Below are 26,824 nucleotides of genomic sequence, written 5' to 3' on the forward strand. Positions count from 1 at the left end.
CTATGCCGAAAATCTCAATAAAATACTGGCTTCACACGGTTCCTCACCCTTCATTATGCACTGTGTCGTTCAGAGTATTGTGCCGAAAATCTTCTGCATTGCTCAGAGCCGCACGCCACTCTGCAGCCTATTCTTTCTTCATAACACTATACCGTGCTTTATTATCATCCTTCACCGTTTGTAAGAGTGAAAAGCTTAGTTTATGTGAAAAGGTAGGAAGAGGGGCCCACACACTACACTAACTGCTTCCATTCTTATCCAATAGAAATATCTATTCCCTATTAGTTGGCTGACGTGAATAAAAATTAATTAGGATTAAATAAGAGCCAGCCCACTAACTGCTCTCATACTCACACGCCTAAAGGAGGCACCTTTTCAGAATTATTAATTACTTAACAACAATTTATTACTTAAAGATTTGCTATTACTCACTTAAGTATTTTCATACCGAATTTTTGAATCTTATAGGCAGGAACTGATCTAAGTCCAAAAAGTCCTATTTTAAAACATTGAAACCTGGCATCCTAAAATTAATTAAGATTTAGAAATCATCTTAACTAGTTCAAGATGGATCTACAAAAAAAAAAAGGAAATGACTGCTACAGGCATCACAATTGATTTGAATAATATTTAATAAACAGAGCCAGAAACATTTTCAACAAAATTCTCAGCCGTAACAATAAAAGTTGATAGCACAATATATACCTTAATTCTGATTTATTTCATTAAGGACATTTTGTTGACTGAAGAATGAATTATGAATGCAACTTTCAACATATGTAGATAGCATTTGCGCAAAATAGAATCTTACAAATCTTCCCTCCTTATTAGAATTTTGTCCCCGAAATTCAACTTTTCATAATTCCCCGAATAAGTGAGTAAATTTATGCTTCATATCTTCTTCTTTCTGAGGTGCAATTCTATTATGAGAAACTCTCTGAATTTCATTTGTAACCCATTTTCTGAGCATTGATAAATGAAAAATATTGTGAACATTAAACATGTCTACCGGTAATGCTAGCTTCTTAGCAACTTGTCATTTTTTTTTAATATAAAATCTCAAATTGGCCAATGAATCTAGGACTGAGTTTTTTTTTTTCATCTTGACCAATTTTAGTAACACCCTTCATTGGTCTCACCTTTAAGAATACAAAATCTCTCATTTTAAATTCTCTCATTTTATGCTTAGGATAATAGTACTTATGCTATCGGCCTTGAGTTGCTTTTAATCCGTCTCTAATTAATCTGAAATTTTCAGTAGGTTGATTAACTAATTGTGGACCCAATAATTGCTTTTCACCAACTTCAAACCAACTCAAGGAAGTTCTGCATTTTCTATCATATACAACTTTATATGGAACCATCTTGATACTGGATTGGTAGCTATTATTATAAGTAAACTCTATTAGTAGAATATGACCTTCTCAACTATCTCCAAAATTCATAATACATAATCTTAACAAATTTTCTAGCACTTGAATCAATCTTTCTAATTGACTATCAAATTGTGGATAAAATGTTGTACTGAACTTCAATTTGGTGACCAAACTTTCATGTATACTCTTCCAATTTGGATGTAAAACATACATCTCTCCTGGACACCATAGCCTTAGGAATTCCATACAATATGATTATTTTATTCACAAATAACTTAATCAAATTTTTCACAGAATCAGTCTGACGAATAGGTAGAAAATGTGCTACTTTGTGAGCTTATCAATCACAACCCATATATAATCATGTCCTTGCCTTGATCTGGGAAATCCATTAACAAAATGTACCCCACATTTATTCTAAAATTTGTATTGTAACATATCACTGGTTTCTAATACTCAACCTTAACAACTTTACATTTTTCATATTTAACCACATATTCTGTCACATCTTTTTTTTTTTATTCTTGGCCATCAAAATAAAGTCTTTAAATCTTTATATATCTTTGTGCTTCCTGTATATATATTAAATAACCTGAATTATGAGCTCATATAGAATTTTCTAAATTAAATCATATTCTTTTGGTATTCATAAATGCTCATGGCTCCTGATTCTTCCCTGATCATCTATACTAAGATTCTTTTTTTTTTTCTTATTGCCAATGCTCAACAAGCTTATGATATTCAATACTAGTCTTGTGAGCTTCAGTTATTCTTTCTTTTAAAGAAGGATAATTTGTCATTTGATTAGGATTAACTGAATCTTGATCTCTCATTCTGACTTTCACTTATAAGGCTTTCATCTCTTTAATTAACCCTTCCTCTAAAGTCAACATTCAATTCATCTATTCCCTAGACATTCTGCTTAATGCATCAACCACTACATTAGCCTTATCCGGACAGTACTTAATGTCAAGATCATAATCTTTTATCACTTCTAACTATCTTCTTTGTCATATATTTAATTACTTCTGAGTAAAAATATATTTCAACTTTTATGATATGTAAAAAATTTCACATTTCACACCATACAAGTAGTGCATCCAAATTTTTTTATGCAAACATCACCGCAGTCAATTATAAATCATGAGTTTGATAATTCTTTTTATAAGGCTTCAACTATCTAGAAGCATAGGCAATAACCTTCTATTTTATATCAGCATACAACCTAATCCTTTCAGAGAAGCATCACTGAACGACTGAAATCTCTCAGTTCTAGAATGAATTGTCAATACATGCGCAGTTGTTAAACATTGTTTTAATTATTGAAAACTCTACTCACAATCATTAGTCCATTCACATTGTATATCCTTCTTGGTCAATGTGGATTAAGGCAAAGCAATTTGAGAAAAGCCTTTAACAAACCTCTGTAGTAACCTGCCAATCCCAAGAAACTTCTGACCTATGTCATATTTATTGGTCTTGGCCATTCTATTACTGCGTTAATATTTTATGGATTCACAGATATTCCTTCTCCACTGACGATGTGTCCCAAGAATGAAATTTTCTTAAGAAAAAATATTCACATTTAGAATATTTGACAAACAATTTATGTTGCCTCAATAATTATAGAATAATTCTCAAATGATCTGCATGTTCTTTGTCATTCTTGGAATAGATCAGAATATCATCAATAAAAATGATTACAAATTGATCCAAATAATACTTGAAAATTCTATTCGTCATGTCTATAAATACTACGAGGGTGTTAGTTAGTCCAAAGGGCATAACCAAAAATTCATAATGTCCATCTCTATTGTCAAAAACGGTCTTCTCAATATCACCTTCTTTCACCCTAACCTGATGATAATCTGACCTTAAATTAATCCTAGAGAATACAACAACATCTGCTAACTGATCAAATAGATCATCAATTCTTGGAAGAGGATACATTTTTTTTTAGTCACCTTATTTAATTCTCTATAATCAATACAAAGTCTCATTAAACCATCTTTCTTCTTAACAAATAACACTGGTACACTCCAAGGAGATGAACTAGGTCTGATAAAACCTTTTTCCAATTAATTCTGCCAACTATTTTTTTCAATTCTTATAATTCTTCGATTGCTATTCTGTAAGGTGTTTTCACAATTGAATTTGTTCCAAGTTGAAGATTTATTAAAAATTCTACCTCTCTTTCTAGAGGTAAATCATTTCATTTCTCAAAGAAAATATCTACAAATTCATTTATTACTTGAATGTAATTTATATCTTTTTTTTTTAAACCTTACTAAGAAAATTAATTCCTCAATCTTATACTTTTATGCACCTAACTAGAAGGAATCAATGAAGAAATTATTCCTCTTTCACATTGAACAAAAAAATACATTTTTCCCTAGACAAATCAAATTGATCATTTTCTTCCAACATTCAATGATGGAAAATACTTGAGTTAGTGTTTATCTAATTACTTTATCTAAGGCTACTCCTTTTACCTTCAAAGCTGGTTGATTCCACTATGGCCTGACACCTCTGTATTGGTCTATCCTTTGACTGCCTTTAAATTCTCTAATTTCTTCAGCATTCTTTGGGCAATTTCTCTTGATATGTCCTGATTCCCCATAAAAATAATATTTTCCTGAATTCATCAGACATTTTCCTGAATGAGATTTTCATAATTTGCACAAACTGGTATTACAGGTAATTTACTAGACGACTGTTATTGACTATGTTGGAATTTCTACCTTTTTTTTATGATTATCCCCTTGTGATCACCTTGTCTCTTTCTTTCTGTTTAACTACTTTTATATCATTTTTCAACAGTCTGCATTTTCCACTAATTCAGCAAAATCTTTTATGCGAAGAGGAATTAATGGCCGTCTTAAGGAATCCCTCAGACTTTTTTTTTTCTATAACACTTTTCCTCCATAGTACTGATAAGATGTGGAGCATACCTTCATAGGGCTGTAAATTCTGCTTCATACTAAATCACAAATTTTTTTTTTGCTCATTGCTTTAGATTTAGAAAGCTTTCCTGCATTACTTGTTTTGCTGATGGAGGAACATACCACTCCTTAAAAATTTGCTCAAATTCCTCCCACATAATTTGCTCCTCGGATTTACCTATGAATTTCTCCAGTTATTTTCCACTCCATCTTTCATCTTCAACTTCTAATATAACCAGAGATACGCGTCGATTTTCAAGGCACCTCATTCCATTTAAAATCTTCTCTTATCTTGTTGATCCAATCTTCAACACTTCCGGCATCAACTCCACCTTTAAACAATGGTGGTTTTAGGCTTTTGAAGAGCTTTAAATACTTATCTACTTTCGCTCCAACAGGATCACTTGACTCTACATTTGCAATACTACCATGTGTGGTAGGAGTGAGTAGTGACTGGTATAATTATAGGTGGAACACTAGGTCTTCAAGATCCCACCATAGACTACAACTTTTCCATCATTTTCATCATCATATTCATAATTTTCAATTACATTAAATTCCATGACATTATATTAATAGCATCAGATCCTACTGGTGCATGATCTCATCTAGGTGCACTGCCTCCTACAGGTGCAATATTTTTAGGACCTTCAAATATCCTATCAGACTGAGATGACTGACCATCAGTCCCTTCAGGTATTCTTTCAGCCATTATAGCTTTAATACATCACATCATAAATTATGCATTTATATAATCATGTACTCTTATTTAGATGTTATTTTCATATGCTCACATATAATTGAGGTTGCAGTTAGAGCTATTACTAACTTAGAAATAGTACACTCCCCTAGGCTCTGTAACAAGTCCATCAGGTCCAATCTTAATCTCATAGACAAGTCAAATTACTTATGCTTCCGTAATTAAATACTCATAATCTTAAATCTTTGCTCTGATAACACTTTTCGTAACGCCCCACAGTACACCTAAATAGTACGGTGGAGTGTAACGTTCATAACATAAACATTTTTTCCTTTCAAACATTTAATACAATTTCACTTTTTAGAAGAGCATATAAAACATCCAACCAAAATTCAATTTATATAACTACGGAAGCAACTTCCAAATTAAAACTCAATATCATATTTACAGAGCCACTAAGGAAAATCAAATAAAAACCATTTATGAAATATTATCATACCTTACCAAAAGACTCACTAACCAAGGTAGCTTTAAAATAAAAAGAAGAAATAACTTGCACAAATTAATCTGCACAATCTTCTCCTTATCCTTTCATGTAACAACAGTAAGTAGGATAATATTGGTGAGCTATGAGACTCAGTAAGCTTTGCAAATTAATTAATATTTAAAGTACAATAATTACGAATAATCGAGCATTGAAATCATCATAAATTCATAATTAACTTTCATCTTTACTTCTTCTGAATCTTACAATGAATATCAACTTTTATCTATAAAAGATTTGGCTACACTTTCATAACATTATTCAATGGAGCCCAGGTAAACCTGACATTCTCACCATTGAATTATATAGAGGTCCCTTTTGCCTCTTTAGGGATCCCTTTTGCCCCACCTGCTATGCAGGTATCATATTCTCTGGGGTCCCCTATGCCGAAAATCTCAATAAAATACTGGCTTCACACGGTTCCTCACCCTTCATTATGCACTGTGTCGTTCAGAGTATTGTGCCGAAAATCTTCTGCATTGCTCAGAGCCGCACTCCACTCTGCAGCCTATTCTTTCTTCATAACACTATACCGTGCTTTATTATCATCCTTCACCGTTTGTAAGAGTGAAAAGCTTAGTTTATGTGAAAAGGTAGGAAGAGGGGCCCACACACTACACTAACTGCTTCCATTCTTATCCAATAGAAATATCTATTCCCTATTAGTTGGCTGACGTGAATGAAAATTAATTAGGATTAAATAAGAGCCAGCCCACTAACTGCTCTCATACTCACACGCCTAAAGGAGGCACCTTTTCAGAATTATTAATTACTTAACAACAATTTATTACTTAAAGATTTGCTATTACTCACTTAAGTATTTTCATACCGGATTTTTGAATCTTATAGGCAGGAACTGATCTAAGTCCAAAAAGTCCTATTTTAAAACATTGAAAACCTGGCATCCTAAAATTAATTAAGATTTAGAAATCATCTTAACTAGTTCAAGATGGATCTACAAAAAAAAAAAAGGAAATGACTGCTACAGGCATCACAATTGATTTGAATAATATTTAATAAACAGAGCCAAAAACATTTTCAACAAAATTCTCAGCCGTAACAATAAAAGTTGATTGCACAATATATACCTTAATTCTGGTTTATTTCATTAAGGACATTTTGTTGACTGAAGAAGGAATTATGAATGCAACTTTCAACATATGTAGATAGCATTTGTGCAAAATAGAATCTTACAGTTTTGATCCGTGAATATTTATTTTTTAGCAAAATTATAGATGTTGATCCTTCTTCATGAGTTGCTTTTTGTTTTGTGTACTTGAATATATCATTATATGAGTGTTTTACAATCTCAACACCACATGAAATTCATTTCTTTGCCCAATGGGTAGACTTTTTTTTCATTTTTTTTCTTTTGGTTGATGGTCCAAAAGTTAGCAGGAGTGTTGTGATAATTGCACGGGGCGTTGCATAGGTCTCAAGCTTTTGCTCATAAATTTGATGATTGCAATTTAAGTAAAGATGCATTCTCCAAACAAATTCATATATAGATGAGGTTATCTTCCACTTTGTTTAGAAAGGCCAATAAAAACTCTCTCAAGCAAAAGTGTTTGTAATCATCATCTGCTTTGATTTGTCCTCCTAAATGAAGTGGAGCCTAAGCCTATTTTTGGCATGATTTGCTTGAGTATTGCGGTACTCATTGATGTAGAATGGGGTATGGGTATGGAGGTGGGGAAAATTTGAAATTTGAAATAATTAATTCCCATAATGGGATATCCAATTAGAGAATTAATTAATGGAGGGGAATTAATTGGAGATGGAATATGGAAAGGGGAGGGGCCGACTATAAGTGGAGGGAATTAATTGGGATTTGATTTTAAGACTTTCCTAAAATAGATCAATCTATTTTAGAAATTCATTCAAAATTCAAAATTGAATTGAATAAATAATATCAAAGATTCCCAAATGAGGTTGTATGGAAAAGGAAAGTAGGCTTCAATCAAGAGCAAGAGGGGGGAAAGGGTGATAAAAGCAAAAATATAGGGAGACCCAAATATTTGCAAGCATATTACAAGATTTTCTAGGCAATAAGAAAATACTAAAAAAATACACCGTTTATAATAGAAAAGGATGCTTACAGCTTTAAATCGAAAGACACATCATAACTTTGACAACATGAAATGACACATACAAACTTAAATAATAAAAACATAAACTTGCATTTCCTTGAGAAGAAAGATACAATTGGCGTCGAGCTTGCGGAGACAAAAAAGAGGTTAGAAGCCCAAGACGAAGAGAGGACAAGCTCGCAAGCTTTGCTAGAGGGAGAGGAAGCATGGAACAAGCTCGCAAGCTTTTCCAAAGAAGGAAGAAAAATCTTCAGGTTTTTGACTCCAAAAATCACATCATAATATCTTTTTTTATTACAAAACATCACATATTTATAGGGAAAAGGGGCAGCTAAACAGTCCTTAAAATCACCTCTAAATAAATTTTAAATCAGGGGAAATGGAAGGCTAGCAGTCAGTCCAGAATAACACCCAACCAACCACAAAAAAACCAAAAAAAGGCAGCCGAGGGAACCAGAAACAATAGCTAAAGGCAATGTTTAAAATTGCGTATTCGTGTATTGAGGCGTTTTTCATTCGTGAGGCGAGGCGTAAGCCTCAAGGCCTCAAAATCAAAATATTGCGTAAACATAAAATGATAAATTTTTTATATACTAATGAGTGAATAATATAAAACATAAAAAAACATAAGATATTAAGTGAAATCAAAATATCCCAATAATAAGACAACATGGAATATAGTTCAACTCAAAATTCTATCTTTCCCAAATCGGCAAATCCCAGTATTTTTTCATTAACATATAATTCAAATTTCCAAAAATAAATAGCAATGACATATCACATAAGAATTCATAAGTCATCAGCGTTGTCATCACTAATGGGTTCTTCATTTGAATCGTCATTATGATGAACTGCTCTCTCCCCTTCCTGCTCTCCTATAGAGTCCAATGTAGGGGATTTACTTCAAGATTTATGTAAGTTTTAATATATATATAGCGTGAGGCGTAAGCCTCATGCCAATGAGGCGAGGCGGGCCTCAACCAAGTTGAGGCGCAAGCCTCATTAAAAAAACTTGAGGCGTAAGCATCGAGGCGTTTTTTATTGGAATTGCGCAAAGGCGGGCCTCATATTGCGCAATTTTAAACCATGGCTAAAGGAAACCAGAACAACAACCAAAGAGAATTGAAATAGCAGCCAACCGGAACAGGTAGTTAAAGCAGGAGGAACGGGCTTCACAGGGAACCACAAAAGGCAGCCAAGGGGGAAGGAACCAGTCGTAGGATGGGGCAGCCAAGGAGGAAACCGAAGGGCCAAGGGAAGGGGAAAGAAAGCCATCGAAAGGGGAGCTAGGTGGGGAAACCAAAGAGCCTTTAGAGAGGGGGGGAATGAACCAATATAAATACTCAATTTATGAGCTTAAAAAGTAGTCCTAAAGACATTAATGAGCTGAATTTAGTAGAGGTCATAGAAGCTCACCAAAATGACAATCCAAAATATTTTGACCCCCCTTTGCCTACATCAAAGGGCGGATTAATTGTGGGGGCAAGCAATTAATGTGATTAAGGAATTAGATTTAAATTTAATTTCAGATTTAGAGAGAATTAAGGAGGTTTCCTAAATTAGGTTTAAGGAATAGGAAAGAAATTTTTGAAATTCAAATAATTTTGAATTCAAAGTAAAAAATTTCCTAAACTATGCTTGGATGTTTTAGGAAACTAATTAGGTGGCAATTTGAATTGGAAATCGAGGTTGGGAAGTTTTGGTGGTCAGCGGCTAAGGATGGCTGGTGGACTTGGGTTCGGTGGGGGAAGGGCTAGTGGTGGAGCTAAGGCCCGTTTGGTGGAAGTAGGGAGAGGATGGAGATGGCGAATAGGAACCATAAGAAGGAACAAAAACAAAGAAACAAAAAGATAAAATATAAAACTGCGACCCTTGGACTCTTTAGAAGACTAACGGGTGATACGTTGCCCTTCTCCAAGGGACTTCAAGCTACGAGCCCTGACCCATCTTGTGGCTGGTGAAAACTCCGATTCCTTGCAATAGAAATCTCACTAACTTCCTCCCAAAAGAACACAAGTGCATAACACAAATTTTTATTATAATTCCATCATACCTAATACAAGAGGAGCCTTTATATATAGGCCTCAAAAGAAACTAAAAGATAAATTTACCCCTTGGTCTTACATAAAATAAGACTCTTAAATAAAAAAGGGTAAAAAAAGAAAAATGCAAAATTAAATCTAAATACAATTAATAAACTAAAATAAAACGAAGTGATCTCGGCCGTTGATTTTCCACTTACCTTTAAATATCGTCCACCGTCGGATGTTCGCATCATTCTCCCGGGGTGGAAAAGACCTCGACTTCGTCGAGTTCGCATCCCGGGCAACCATGCTCTGATACCAAAACTGATGTAAAACGGGGTATGGGGGTGGGGGAAATTTGAAATTTGAATTAATTAATTCCCATAATGGTATATCTAATTAGAGAATTAATTAATTGAGGGGAATTAAGTGGAGGCGGAATATGGAAAGGGGAGGGGCCGGCCATAAGTGGAGGGAATTAATTGGGATTTGATTCATTCAGAATTCAAAATTCAAAATTGAATTGAATAAATAATATCAAAGCTTCCCAAATGAGGTTGTATGGAAAAGGAAAATAGGCTTCAATCAAGAGCAAGAGGGGGGAAAGGGCGGGTAGGAAGTGGCGGCTATGGGAAGAGGAAAAGTGGTCCGGGTGGATTAATTGTAGGGGCAAGCAATTAATGTGATTAAGGAATTTAATTTGAATTTAATTTCAGATTTAGAGAGAATTAAGGAGGTCTCCTAAATTAGGTTTAAGGAATAGGAAAGAAATTTTTGAAATTCAAATAATTTTGAATTCAAAATAAAAATTTCCTAACCTATGCTTGGATGTTTTAGGAAAATAATTAGGTGGCAATTTGAATTGGAAATCAAGGTTGGGAAGTTATGTTGGCCGGCGGCTAAGGAAGGCTGGTGGACTTGGGTTCGGTTGGGGAAGGGCTAGTGGTGGAGCTAAGGCCGGTTTGGTGGAAGTAGGGAGAGGATGGAGATGGCGAATAAGAACCACAAGAAGGAACACAAACAAAGAAAAAAAAAAAAGATAAAAGATAAAACTGCGAGCCTTGGACTCTTCCGAAGACTGACGGGTGATACGTTGTCCTTCTCCAAGGGACTTCAAGCCACGAGCCCGGACCCCATCCAGCGGCTGGTGGAAACTCCGATTCCTTCCCATAGGAATCTTACTAACGTCCTCCCAAAAGAACACAAGTGTAGAATACAAATTTTTATTATAATTCCATCATACCTAATACAAGAGAATGAGCCTCTATATATAAGCCTCAAAAGAAACTAAAAGACAAATTTGCCTCTTGGTCTTACATAAGACAAGACTCTTAAATAAAAAAAGGGTAAAAAAGGAAAAATGCAAAATTAATTCAAAATACAATTAATTAACTAAAATAAAACGGAGTGATCTCGGCCGTTGATCTTCAACTTACCTTTGAATATCGTCCACCGTCGGATGTCCGCATCACTCATGCCATGGGCACATTGTTGTCTCCTTATTGACTAGCTTCCCTTGTATTTGGCAGAGATTATGGCATCTTAAAACTAATGCAAAAGCGAAGGTATTATCATTTTTGATATTAAAGGGTGTTTTCCATTTTTGCTGCTTCGGCCTTTTATTATATTTATGACCTATCATGTTGATTTAGTTGTGCTTGGCTAATATTGTTTTACGATAGTAGGCCTGGGGTCGTTCTTTGACCTTGTTTCTTTCTTCCATAGTATTTCTCCTATCATTATTTTTTATTTGACGGGCGACTGATGTTATAATTGCTATTTTATTTGTTTTAATGTAGATGAAGGTGTGGAGGCAAATAAGTGCATTAAGATATTCCTTGGTACGTGCTTATTTTCTTTTTAGTTTTTCTATTCCTCATTTTCTTTAAGGTAGATGATTTTGGTTTGTCATTATTTGACTTACATACGTAAGTATTTGTTTTATGGCTTCACCTAAAAAGCAATATATTATGTTCGTTTAATCACAGTATGTTTTACGAGTTTTGAGCTTCTCCATGCGATTCATCATTCTTTGACTTTCACGTAAATTCTAGAAGCAGCATTTATTTTTCTGCCTTTTTTTTAGTTGATTTCTTGATTATGTTGATCAAGTATATGTTTGTTTGTTGTAGCTTGTATCCCAAAGCTTGAAACTATACTCTCTCTTTTTAGGGCTTTTATTAATGGGCTGAGCCCACTTTGTAATAGTGTGAGCAGCGCTCCTTCCAGAATTTTGTTCCCGTTACCACAATTTACATCTCCCGCTAAAAACCATTAAAATGTGAACAAAAAGAGGTGCCAGGTATTATTAAAGTAAGGAATCTACTTATGAACAAAGTATAATCAGGAAAATCCAATTAAAGAGTTTTATCTCAAATATAATATTGTCAGCCGAATCCAAGTCGTGTGACTGTAGAAAAAAATGATTTTTTTATCGATTTTTGTCAATTCTGCAAAAATGACAGGAATTAGCGTCCATTCTAGTTTTTTTTTTGACGCTGTGCAAAACTACTGTTTTCAATTATCTTTCTTGGCAAGAGAGGTTCCTTTAGCTGTATGTCTCGAGCTCAATTTACCTCATAATATAGCTAGTTGGTGTTTAATGTGGGTATGTTCTCGTTTAACCGAAATAGTTACTTTAAACATCATGTTAAAGTGATTGTTCTCATGATATATTAAGCAATTAGATATATTTTACATAGGAAATCGGATCTCTTTAGCAATTATTAGTATTGGTCTTACGTTTTTGGTTATGCGTTATTAATTCATTGGATTGCAGTGAGCAGTAAAGATGAAGTAGGTGCAAAAGATGGCTTTTGTATCGACCCAATGGACCTTAATCAGTTTTTTGGTGAAGATGGCAAGATATATGGCTACAAAGACTTAATGGTATGGAATGTTTCTATCCTTTTCTTTCAAGCTTGGCAACCTGTATGTATGGGGCCTTACAACACTTTAAGCTGCCAACTTTAAGGTTCCACCTAGATGTAATTTACGTCCTGAAGTTACAAAAGGGCTTCATTTTGTTTAATGCTCCGTAATCTGTTGGGCTACTACTGCATTGCTGACCTTTAGTCTGCCAATCTTGAGTTCATCATTGATGAGTAATCAGATGTTAATCTCTTATTGTTACGGTGTGAGTCCACAATAAGATGCTAGAGCAGATAGAAAAAGGTTCAGATAGTTCTTTTTGAGGTGACTTAGTGACTTATGAAGCAAATAAAGGTACCCAACTTTGGTTTCTTGCAGTAGATAGATTCCTCTCTTTGGTTTTGCCTTATTTATGCTATGGAAAGCAAGTTGACCTCTCTGATTTTGATTTATTTTTCCTCAGGACAGAAGCAAACTATTTTACTAGAGTTTAAGTTGCAGTATATATATATATATATATATATCTTTTATTTCTAATTATTTGGCAATGATCACATAACTTCCTAGATAAGCTATCTAATTGAGGCACAGCCTCTGCTCAATTATGAAGAAAATTGCATTGAGGCACAGCCTTGAGTGATTTTTTGAGGCGTATGCCTCAGTTTTGCTGAGGCACAGCTCACCTCTCTGTCTTGAGGCGTATGCCTCAAGATGCATATTTTTTTAATTAAAAATATATAAATTAAACCTATTCTAATCCAATCACATCAATGCACCTCCGTTGAAGACTATGCAGCGATCTCGGCTTCCTATTCAGACCTAAATGCAAACTGCCCTGCCAGCTTGATTTTCTCACCGCCAACGAAGTCTTGGGAGTAATTTTTTTTATTCTGATAACTCCATTTAATTTATATGGCTAACTTTGGTTGTTCATGATTTGAATTTTGTATTGGTCAAATTTCTATTTTTGGGTTTTGTAGAAAATGGTTAGAAGGAAAAAATCACGTTGGGTCATAAGGACATGGTGTGGAAACATAGCATGCAGGTTGATGCGAGAGGTGATAAGACATAGGTTTACTTGAAATATAATTGTAATGAGAAGATAGTGAAGGGTGGTGTAACTACAATGAACAGGCATCTATTTGGGTCCTGTAAAAATTTTGCACTTTGTGCTAAAGTTCTCAATATGATGAAGGAGAAAATCAAAGCATATATGAATAAGCCAATAATGTTGAAGCATCTAGCACAATAATAGTTCAATAACATAGTTAATGTTGGTTCATGCTATCAAAGAGAGTGTAGTGGTTGGGACTCATCATCCTCATTGCAATCTATATTTTGTAAGAGTGTGAAGTGCCCCATGGATCACAAAATGGTGAACTTGGTGGAGGATCGACATGGAGATGAGCCTTTTGTATCATAGAAGCTGTCCTTGGAGATTGCTAAGGCAGAGATACGGGTATGTATGGATATATGCATATTTTTTATGAGAATGTTATTTCTTTTAACATTGCAACCTCTCCCAGTTGCTACGGCGAGGGGTGAAACACCTATCCATGTATGATTTGAGGATAGATTTTGAAGGAGCTGACAAGCATTTAAAAAGGAATTGAGAGAAGTGGATCTTGAGCTAGACATGGATAACTATTGATGTGGGCAACTAGATAGGAAGAGTCAAGAGAGAAGAACACCAGGACTAGTAGAACATGACTTGATTCAACACTTAGAATACCAACATCCAAACAAACTTCAAAAACAAACGAAAGCCAAACAAACGAAACAAAATTAAAATAAAACCACTACCCTCAGAACAACCTGCAAGCGGTTTCCTCACATGCAACGAAATAGTAGGCAATATAGAAGATGTGCTTAAGGGCATACAAACCAAGGGTCCACCACAGCTACAAGGTCCAACTTCCACCAAAACTCCTCCGGCAAATGTTACCAAATCAGCCAACCAACACCTCCAATAGCTCAAGAAGAAAGATACAAGTGGAGTGAAACTTGCGGAGAGAAGGAGATAAGAAGTCCAAGATGAAAATGTAGAGAGGAAGAGAGAAATGGAACAAGCTCTCAAGCTTTTCCAAAGAAGAAACCCTCAGGTTTTTATAAAGACTTTGCTCAAATATTCAACAACTTTTTATGCATCAAAACACCTCAAATTTATAGGAAAAAAGGGCCAGCCAAACAACCAAACCACCTCCATTTGAACCAATCAGGTAAGGGGAAATGGAAGGCCAGCAATCAGTCCAGAAACAGCACCCGAAGAGCCACACAGGAAACCGGAAAAGGTAGCCAAGGGGGAAGGAATGGATGGCCAAGGGAACCGGGACAGACAGCCAGGGGAACCAAAACAGGCAGCCAGGCAGGGAAAACTGAAGGGCCACAGGGAAGAGGAAAGAGCAAGAGACACTCCACATTATGAGCTAAAAAGGAGGAGAACTACCCATCATAATGAGCTGAAAAACAGCAGCTCAAATATTAATGAGCTGACACATAGTAGTTCAAAAAACACAGCAAAAAATCGAGTAGTCAATCCCAACCTGAGAAGCAACCAGTAGCCATAGAACTAAGGAATCCAAATAGCTAGCACACCCAAAGTTTTCCAAGCCCAAGCACTACCTACTAATGATCATTGGATGCTTTCCATTATAGGGTAGCATAAAAAAAATAAAAAAACTATAGCATTCAAATTACAATAAAAAAACTAAAATAAATTGAAATTTGCATGCATCAACTATCATATTTGATAGATGGTCAAATATAAAGAATAGAAACTTGATAATGTAACGACCAATAATCTTTACCATATTTGTCAATGGCGAATTGCGCAATATGGTGCAAAGTTTCATGTAGAGCCATGATGCATAACGAACGGCACGACGCATCCCTTTTTAAACATGGCGCATAATATAAACTAAATAATATATATATATATATATATATATAATAGATTGATTAAAATAAAATTTAAGCATAAATATTAAAAATCATACAGAAACTTATGTCAATAGATTTGAGCAAGATTTAAGCATAATTTAGCCTAAATCCTGCCAAATAGTAAAAATGATAGGTTTAATCTTTTAATTTTTTATATTTTATTGATTTGATGTTTAATTAGTTAATAATTAATTGTGACATTAATATATAAACCTTAAAAAACTTAATTATAATTTATAATTTGAAATTTATAATATGTTAAACAAATGATGCGTGCCATTTGCGCCATGCGCCATTGCCCATGCATGGTGCAAATAGCGTGTGCTATTTTAATTTGCCTACCACACCAAGCAAATAGTGCCGTATATGTGCCGCGCCGTGCCGTGCACCACAACGCACGCCATTTTTTGCCATTGACATTTATGATATTTACAACATAATATTCTAGAAGTTTATTGAGGCATCTAATCTGATAAAACATGCTGAGTTTTTTTTTTTTTCAAAGTGCAATGGTGTTGTTGATGAGATTGAGGACCACTTAGTGATTCAAATGGTGACAGATAATATCAGTGTTTATAGGGAAGCATTTGCATAACTTATGGAGAAAAGAAAACACTACAAATGTGCTGCACAAGCTTGATCCTCGAAAAACTTGGGGAGTTGTCTATCACAACTCGACTTGATATATCCTACATACATATTAGGTTATATCATGTCAGATTGCAACATGACAAACTCCTAAGATTTATTTGTAGAATTTCTTTTATCTTTTAATCATAACAGACTATAAAGCCTATAAATGACATCATATAAATACATATATAATAATCTTCAAAATTTCTTTTTCATTTGATTCATCTAATAAAACCATACAATCAAAATAATCATTTATAAACAATGCATGACATAGAAATGCCACACAAAAATAGATAGACATGACTGCCAAAGATCTAAACCAAACATACTTATACAGACTCAACAATCAAATCTTGCAACCTCTCTCTCTACTCATTCTGCCTCTTCCCTTTAACTTGACCTGAAATAGATATAGAAAACAACGACTTAGCATGTAAATTCTTAATAATACACACAATAGTACATGAATAGAAACAAGAAAGCAGACTATACTTATAGAACTTTAAACATATTATTCAGAACAATACCCTTATCTATGATTTCTTAAAGCAGATAGATATATACTTTCATATTCAGCATAATTGAAATACACATATTTCATAGATAATAGAAATAGAAATAAAAATAGTAAATATATTACAACATATCGCAGATAATAAAAATTTAGACACACCACTTCACCTGCATAGAACTGATCACATTTATTCCCCTCAGGTCTTTATTACCTTTCATCAAATACTTACTTTGGATCCTTATAACTTCATGTTCTAGCACATTAGATAGACTTTTATAACTCCTAGGTGCTTAGCATTATATTTAAGACCCTTTTAAATCCCATACAAATATCAGATTCAAATTTTCAGGCCTTTATAGCTCCCAATGCACAGTACATCAGAAGTTCTTCAATTCACACATTCCGTACAAAAACAAAAAAACACAAAAACATTCATATTTTCATATATAGTAAGCTATATCAAACCTATTATAGAATTTTATAGAATGTCCACTGGTAGCAAAATAAATAGAATTTCGGGTTAAGCCCTCATGCAAACTTTCGCATTTTTAAGTCACAATCAAATTATCATATACTGTTCATAACCATATCAAATCTTTTATCGTACTATAATATTATTTGTTAATTTGAGAATATTTTTTAGAATACTTAAATTTATAGAAAATAAAAAAATGCCATGTAAAAATTCTTAAATAATATACCAAAATATGCAGAATATTATAATATATAACATATTAAAAATTACCTGGTGAGCATATATCAAATATCAGAATATACTAATGTTTTCATTGAAAAATTTGAATTTAAATAAGAAAATTCTAAAGACTCTGAATTATTAAAAATTGAGGTAAGGTAAATGTATACCTTCCTCAATTTGGAAAATTTTTCGAACTGACTTGACAGATGAAAATAGCTTGAAGTTGTTCAAATTGAACTTTCTCTCACTATAATTCTTCTCTCTCTGTAGCTAGCTAGGTTTGGGGAAGAAATGGATCATACTTTTTTTGCATATTAGTGAATTTGGATATTTATATAAAAAATTATTTCACTGGGCTGAGGTGCTTAGATTCGCAGTGTCACAGTGCTGCCTTAAAAATCCATAAATACAAGCACTCAGACCCACATTGCTGCCAATTAGCACCGCAGCACTTCCCAAAATTTCATTTTTCTTCATTTTTGAAAATAAAAATACAGAGAACTGAGCGCCCAACGCTCTCAAGTGAAATTTTTACACATGCAGATTTTTCACATACAGAACCCCCATGACATGCTCTAAAATAGATTAAAAGCTCTAAAAAAGATTCAAAGACATTCCCATCATACACCAAACATAAAATGCAAAATTTCAAACATGCCAAGCTTACCAGATTAGATTCAAATTAGTCAGAACATTATTGCGACGAATATTGCAATGTTCTCTCCTAAAATAATGTCATTCGATATTTCAATATAAATATCAGTCAAGTAGATCAGAATGCAGTTGTCTTCTTTTAGATTCTTTCTCACATGTTGCCTATATGTGTTTCCACTACTATGCTCTAAGCATTGAAATCTGTTTACTTTTTAGTTTTGTAATATCATAAGTTGGAATTCTATAAGATTCTTCTTTGTAACTCATATTATATCGTACTTTTATTTTATTTTCAAAAATCTATTTTCAATATGAGAAACTTATTTTCTTAGAGAAGATACATGGAACACATTATGAAGATCAAGTATATGCTCTGACAATAATAAACAGTAACAGGACTTTCCAATTCTATTAATTGTCTCAAATGATGCTTGGATTCAACTATCCTTTGTTGTCAAACATATTCACACTCTTCATAGTGGCTGACTTACACATATACCAAGCCTTCGACTTGAAACGCTATAGAAAACTTGTTATATCAAAAGATTTGCTGCTCATAGCATTTGGTACTATTGATATTGCATGCTTATATCATAATTTTTAAATAATTTAAGCTATTTTTTCTATCTCATATATAACTTCTTTTGAGTAAATATATGTTTCAGACTTCGATGATCAATAAAGATCTCACACTTGATCCCATACAAATAGCGCTCTCAGATCTTTAGTGAAAATTTAATTTATTAGTTCCAGACCTTGTGTCAGATAATTCTTTTTATATATCTTTAACTGTCTCGAGGCATAAGCTATTACGTATCCTTTATGCTTTAGAATATATCGTAAAATCCTTAGTGAAACATTATTCATTGTTTAAAATTGTGCAATATGAGGCTCGTCTTGAGGCACGCTTCAACACAATTCTAGTGAATAATGCATTGAGGCTTACGTCTCAAATTTTTTTTATGAGGCTTGCACCTCAGCTTGGCTGAGGCTCGCCACGCCTTGCTGACGTGAGGCTTACGCCTCATCCTATTTATAAATTTTTATTAAAACTTACTAAATCATAAACTAAAGCCTCGAGCAAATCACGCTTTAATGCACCCCTAAGCTGTAATAACTTCCTCTCGACTACCTTATCCTCTAGCCCTCCGTTTTGTCCATAGTTATCGTCGTCGTAGCCTTTGTTGGGAATCACTTGAAACTCACACACCACCACCTCCTCTAAAAATTTAAGAGTATTAGGCGTCATTTGGGACGGCTTTTTTACTGCTTCTTAAAGCAACTTTCGAGTACCAAAATTTAATCTCATTTTTGTGTTAAAGAAAAACATTTATGAAAGAGAAAGATAACTGAAATAAATGAAGAAGAAGCAAATTGAGAAATATTAGACCCCATAGGATCAGACAAGGGAGAGACCAATTTGTTGTTATGATGACAACTCCTTTAAAACCCCCTCAGTGATGATAGTGCAGACGATTTTTAGGTTTTTCTCAACTATTTTAGTTTTCCTTAGGAATTAAATATGGATTAATAGAGAATTAAGAAAAAATGAATTTAGAGTTAAACTTGATATTATATGATACTTTTATATCATTCATATATTTAATATTTTTTTGCTCTTGTGAAATTTAGATTTCAATTTTATTTCACGCAATTTATCACTTGCCACTTTATGTTTTGTGCTATTTTTTATTTCATATTTATATCAATTTGTTACTTTATAATTCAATAGAAAGTTAACATGTCATCCTTTAACATATTATTTGAGTATTATATTAAAAATTACTTTTAAAATTTATTTTGACTTAACGCAATATTTTGATTTTGGAACTTACGCCTCAAAACACCTTGAGGCTTATGCTTCGCCTCACGAATAAAAAACAACTCAATACCCAATTGTGCAAAAACCTTTGGCCATTATTAATTTCTTGAAATCCTTTTGTATCAGATGAGATTGTCGAAGTTAATATCAGACAATTTTTAGGTTTATGAAAATTGTTCTCACAATCAGATGTCCACTCAAAGTGCACTACTTTCTGTGTTAATCTCTTCAGAGGGACAAAAATTTGAGAGAATTTTTTCACAAATTTTCTATAGTATCTAGCTATACCCAAGAAGTTACGTATCTTAAATATGATAGTAGGCTTTGACCAATTTTCATTTGCTTGCACTTTTGGATATCTACAAAAATTCTATCACTGTTCACAACATGCTCCAAAAATGAAATGCCCTTTTACCATAAATCACGTTTAGAAAGTTTAGCATATGTTTGTGTTGTCTCAATGTCTTCGAATAATTTTCAGATGGGTTGCATGATTTTCTTCAATTATTGAATACATCAGAATATTAGCAATAAAAATAATAACAAAATGAATGAGATGATCCTAAATATTGTATTTCTTATTCATAAAAACGGCATGTGCATTAGTGATCTCAAAAGGAATGACTAAAAGCTCGTATTGACTATTCTTAATGCTAAAAGCAATATTTTCTACATCTTTTACCTTTAATTGGTGATATTCATATTGCAAATTAATCTTAGAAAATACATGAACACCCTCCAAATGATCAAACATATTATTAATCTTAAGCAGAGGATATTTATTCTTAATTGTCACTTCATTTATTTTCTTGCATTCTATACGCATCCTCATCGTTCCGTCCTTTTTTACAAACAAAACTTGCACCATATAGGGATAAATTGGGTCTAACAAATCTCTATCTACCAGCTCTTGTGATTATACTTTCAAATCCTGTAGCTCTTTAGGTGCCATGCCATGCTATATAGAATCTTAGCAATTGGAGTAGTATTTGATAGTACTTCAATACAAAACACCATTTCACTGTTAGGTGGTAAACCGACCAATTCTTCAGTAAATACATCAAGAAACTCTTTCACTATAGGGATATTTTCAGTTTGTTTAAAAATTATTCTCTTATCTTTCACATATGTTAAGTATATAATATTCTCCTTTTTATTCGCAATTTATTTACTTATAAAGCAAATATCAAATATGATAGTATTTATCTAATTCCCTAAAAATAATAACTCTCTCTACCTAGAAACAATGTTATCCTCTTTTTTGAAGAATCAAATATGAGTTTCATACTAAATCAATCCATCTTTAGAACAACATCAAACTCATTCAGAGGCAACATTATCAATTTAGATTTCCAAAATTTCTATCTCACACATGAAAATAAGACTAGTCACCATACAATCGCCAGTGACTAAAATAACAAACAAAGTAGATTACAATATTACAAAAGATCAATTTAACAGGGAAATGAAATTTTAAGCTGCAAAAGAATTCTACACGGAATAATGGAAATTGAAACCTTACCTGTTACCACATAAGGTGAATTCTTAGGTTCATATTGAGCGTCTATTTACTTTGGCCTGTACGGGAGTTGGAGCAATAGAGGCACCATACTCTCTCTGACTGCATGTAATCAGTCTCCCTGCCAGCTGTCCACTTCCTCGACTAGACGACCCCTCACTGAAAGCACGGGATGGGACTGCTCTCAGTCTTCCTATCTGTCTATAGCTAGCCACTCTCACATCAGAACGTTTATCTGATCCAAACTATGGATATCAGCCACCGTATGGCCAATATGGTCATGTTGAAAGCTTTGCCCAGACACTTTATAACATTGAACCAAATGTCTCCTTCCATAGCTTTTGACAAACAGACACTCAATTGACAGAACGAACGGATGCTACTACATTATCGCTGATAAATGTAGATCTGAATAAGCTTTTTCTAGCATTTTCATGCCTAAACCTACTATTCTTCTCACTAAATTCTCTTAAAAGTCTCCTCCAGATCTCTTTTGCTAGCAGTTCATCGTCATTGAGTAGCTGGTAGATCATTCTCTAACAAATGGGCTCTCTCCACTAGTTTAGAGAAATCAAAGATATGAAATAACACCAAAGGATGCCTCAGACCGTCTTGGAGCCCTTTCAGAAATCTACAACACCTCAGATGTACAAACAAGTTGTGGAGCATACCTGACTAATACAGGAAATTCATTAATTTATTGCACCATCTTGCTCCCTTGAATCAATCTCAGAAATGACTCTTGCATTTGCTGTAGTGCAGGAGACACGAACCACTATTTGAATGTATTAGTAAACTCCTCTCAGGAGATCAGAGCATTCAACTTTCCATAAATTTTTTTCTTTTGCTGGCCCAACAACCAACGTTTACCCTCTCCATCTAACAGAAAGGTAGCCATAGGCACTTTTCTTTCAAATGGGCACTACATACTATCACAAGTTTATTCCAGTCTCATAAGTCAGTCCTTTATTGCACGGGGTTCCACAAAAAACCTTTTAAGTTTCAATCTTATAAATATTTAGGGGTGTCAATATTTGGCATGACCTGAAAACTAGACTTTAATCCGACCCCAAAATTTTGGGTTAACCCGGACCCAAAACAGGTTGGGTTCAAGTTCAACAAATCAACCCGTTTGAAAAATCGGGTCGGTTTCGGTTTGACCCAGTAAACTTTTTTTGACCCGAAAACCCATTTTTGACTCGAAAATCCGAGATTGGCTCATTTTTTACCCTAAAATTGGAGATTGATCAATTTTTTACCCGAAAACTAGCAATTTTGATTGGTCCCGGGTCATTCGGGTTGTGTCGAGTTGACCCAGACCTGAAGCGGGGTTCGGGTTCGAAAAATCAATTTGTTTGCAATAACGGGTCGGGTTCGGGTTGATCTGAATAGTGCTGAGTCAGTTCCGGGATCGACCCGAACTCGACCCGTGACCCGAAATTGACACCCCTAGAAATATTTACATATGTTTGTTTATGTCATCAGATCTCATAAAAGACTTATTAGCCTCGCCCATCAATTGTACTACTAACATTATTAACTTAGAAATAGAATCATAACTGACAACTCCTGCTATATTATGAACCGACAAAGCTTGATTATAATTTTTCCCTTCAGTCATCTTTGGTTCTTACAGATCAAGTAGATACAATTACATAATTAACACTGATGAATGATACATGCACATAAAAAATAGAAGATGAAATGAATTCCTAATATTACTCATACCCTTCTCACTCATCCACAGATCAATCTTATAATTATGTTACAATCAATTCCTTCAAATCATGACTCTGATACAAAAAATTGTCATTATCTAACTTGATATAACCTATATATTGAACATGTCATATTGTGTTAGATTACATTAGGATAGACTCTCAAGATCTATTTGGAAGGAGTTTTTTTTTTAATCTTATAATAATAACATACTACAAGCTACTAAATAACATCAAATAAATACATAAATACTCATCTTCAAAATTTCATTTTCATTCATTCATCTTAAAAAATTAAACAATCAAAATAATCATTTACAAACATTGTATAATATAGAATTGCTACACAAAAATAGAAAGTCATGATTGCCAAAAATCTAAATAGAACATACCTATACAGACTCAAAAATTAGATCTTACAACCTCTCTCTACTTAACCTCCCCCCCTTTCATTTACCTTAACTTGAAACAGATGCAGAAATAGCAAGTATGACAAATATGTTAGACCGGTCCAGCCGGTCCACACAGGACCTGCCCAGGCGAATAGAGGCGGAAGTTCCGCCTCTCCTGCGGAGGCCGAGCGGACCGCAAAGCTCCACAGAACCTTTTAGAAAGGATTTTTGAAAAAGTTTAGGAGGGAAATTGAATGTTGGGACTGTTTAGAGATTTCCTTTTGAATTGTATGTATTAAATAGTTTGTTTTCCAGGGGTTAGGGCATCTTGAATTTGACTGAATTTGGGATCTCTTAGGTTTAGGTTTTGGGCTCTAGATTCGTCTGGAGATTGGGAGAGATCGATCCTCCTCTCGAATAGAAGATCACTTGTATCTTGTGGTTTATTCCATTCTATTTGATTATTGCAATAAAATTACTATTTTTCTGATTTTCTTTTGGAGTGTGGAAGTTTTCTCGATGATTTTCTGAATTTGATAGGATTTACTTGAAATCTACAAGAGTTTCCTATCAAAATCATGACTCAGTTGGCTACACTAAACTTATCTAAATTCTTAATAATACATAAAGAATAGTAGATGAACATAAACATTTAAGCATACTATCCTTATAGAATTTTAAACTGATTATTCAGAACATTACCCTTATCTACGATGTCTCAGTGCATATTGGTATATAATTTCAGATTCAGTGTTAGCTCAAAATAATTGAAATGCACATATTTCACATATAATAGAAATAAAAATTATAAATATGAACCACCAGATCATAAATAATAGAAATTTAGATGCACCACATTAATTGCTCAGAACAAATCACTTTTATTCCCCTCAGATCCTTATATCTCCCAACAAATACAAACTTTAGAATTTGATCATTTATGACTCTTTATGCAAACATATTAGATAACAAGCTTTTCTAACTGTCAGTGCTTAGTATCATAGATATTTAGAATTAGGCATTTAAAAAAAAAACAGATTCAAAATTTCATGCACTTATAGCTCCTAGCACACAGTGCATCAAAATTTTCTGTCAATCATTAAAATTTTTTCAATTCAGACTGATATATAAATACAAAAATAATTATATTTTTAGATATAAAAAATAATATCAGACCTATTACAAAATTTTATAGAGCTCTACTAGCAGCAAAGCTGATAGAATTTTGGTGTAAACCCGCACACAAATTTTCATATTTTTAAATTACAACCAAATTATTACACATTATTCACAGTTATGTTCCAAATTTTTTATTATACTAAAGCATGATTTGTTAGTCTTACAATATTTTTTTGGAATGCTTAATTTTACAAAAAGGCAAAACTGCTTGGTGAAAATTCACAAATAATATATCAAAATGTGCAGAATTTTCTTGTCTATAACATATCAAAAGTTGCGTGGTGAATATTTATCAGATATCAGAATGCACCCACTTTTGCGTTGAAATTTCAGAATTTAAATTAAAAAATTGCAAAGACTTTGAATTATTAAAAAGCAAGACAGGAAAAATATAACATAGCTCAATCCAAACAATTTTATACTGGTCTGATATATCAAAATGGTTTGAAGTTGTTTGAATCGATCTTTCTTTCATTATAATTCTCCTCTCTCTCTCTAGTCGGTTAGGTTTAGGGAAGAAATGGATTATACTTTTTTTATTTTACTGCCAAATATTTATATAAAAATTTATTTCATAGCATCGCAGCATTTTCTTAAAAATTATGAAATACAAAGAGCACGGTGTTGCGGCGTCGCAGTGCTCCCCGAAATTTTTTTCTTTTTTCAAAATAGAAAATATAGAGAGCTAAGCATCCTAACACTCCCCTACACAATGCCGTAGTGCTCTTAAGGAAAAGATTCACGCATGTAGATTTTTCACACACAGAACTCTAAGGACATGATTTAAAATAGAAAAATGCACGCATAAGCATTTAGAGACATTCACTGACATACACAAAAAAATGCAGAATCTCAAACATCGAAGCTTACTAGATTCAATTCAATCAGTCAAAATACTGTTGCAGCGGATATTACACTGCCATAGCATAAGAATGTACTAAGTATAAAAGATAAGCAAATTCATATGTGATTACAATTAAATTGACACTTATGAAAAGTTTGAAAAGAAATATTGATATCTATAATAATAAGATTTACCACAGTTTATTTGACTTTGCAAAACATATTAGAGGCTAGGCAGCTATTGGAGGCTATATTCACTTCAACATTACATTTAATTTGACTTGGTTAAGAAAATCTGATGGGAAAGAAGTTAAGAAGATCATTTTTAATGACAGATCCTAATAGAGTGTGCTTTATGTTATTACAACAACTCGGTCACTAGTTCAGGTTTTGACGATGATGGTAGATCCTGAGAAAAGCCTCCAATGGATTTTATATATAATGCAATGGATAAATCGGAGTTGATTTCCCATGATATAGATGGAGAAGAGAGTAGCTACAAGAAATATTGTAATATTATTGTTGAAAAGTGGAGCTGCAGTTTCATCATCACTAACATGTAATAGTCTATTATCTGGATCCTTAGTTTTAGTATGCAAAAGATATGTCAACAAATTTTGAGATAAAATTAGGATTATATTATTGGATGAATATACTCATAACATGACGAAGCCAATCTGATCAAAAAGGGTACCTAAAAAGCAACGGAATTGTAGAGCTATACTTTCTCTTTTTAGTAGTATTCCAGTTTTCTCTGTATTAGCGTCTATTCTCTGAATTGCGCCTGTAAAAAATAAGTAGCATGAACATTTTGTTAAGTTTGGCTGTTATGTTGCTATTTGTAGATTGAAATGTTTAGATTCGGTTCTCTTATTAAGCTCATCTTTTTGTAGACGAGCATTTGCAAGTATCTTCGCTGTTATGTTGCTATAAGCCTATAAGTAGCACACTCATTTTGCAAGTATCTACGCCATTATGTTGCTATTTGTAGATTGAAATGATTTGTAATTATCTCTCTGTAAGCTTATATTTTTAACATTCTTTTTTTTTTCTAAATATTGATTTTTTTTTTGTACAGATTAACATATGGTTGAGCTCTGTATCTTTTTATGCATATGCTGATATTTCATATGCAAGCGCAGTTGATGTAAGTATTATCTTTAATTTATTTGTTTTTTTGTGAATACATTCTTTGCACTAGTCTGCTTGCAACATCTTGTATACGCACAGTTAGTCATATATGGTGAAAAAATGTCTCCATTATTGTGATCGTAAATGAAAATGCATTGGAAAGGATGATTAGTGGGTTTGATGGCCTCTTAAAACCAATTTTACAGGAGTTAATTACATAGTATTCAACTTC

General features: G+C 33.5%; 1 protein-coding gene across 1 annotated transcript in view; it reads left to right on the forward strand.

Moving 5' to 3' along the window:
* Positions 1-26,824, forward strand: part of LOC110098624 (probable histone acetyltransferase type B catalytic subunit) — a 74,560-nt gene that overhangs the window by 14,840 nt on the left and 32,896 nt on the right. The window contains exon 4 of the mRNA XM_020825503.2: positions 26,540-26,608. Coding sequence (XP_020681162.1) covers positions 26,540-26,608 — 69 coding nt within the window. The remainder of the gene's footprint in view (positions 1-26,539; positions 26,609-26,824) is intronic.

This window comes from Dendrobium catenatum, unplaced genomic scaffold (genome assembly GCF_001605985.2).
Source record: "Dendrobium catenatum unplaced genomic scaffold, ASM160598v2 fragScaff_scaffold_1410, whole genome shotgun sequence".
In the NCBI taxonomy this organism is placed as follows: domain Eukaryota; kingdom Viridiplantae; phylum Streptophyta; class Magnoliopsida; order Asparagales; family Orchidaceae; genus Dendrobium; species Dendrobium catenatum.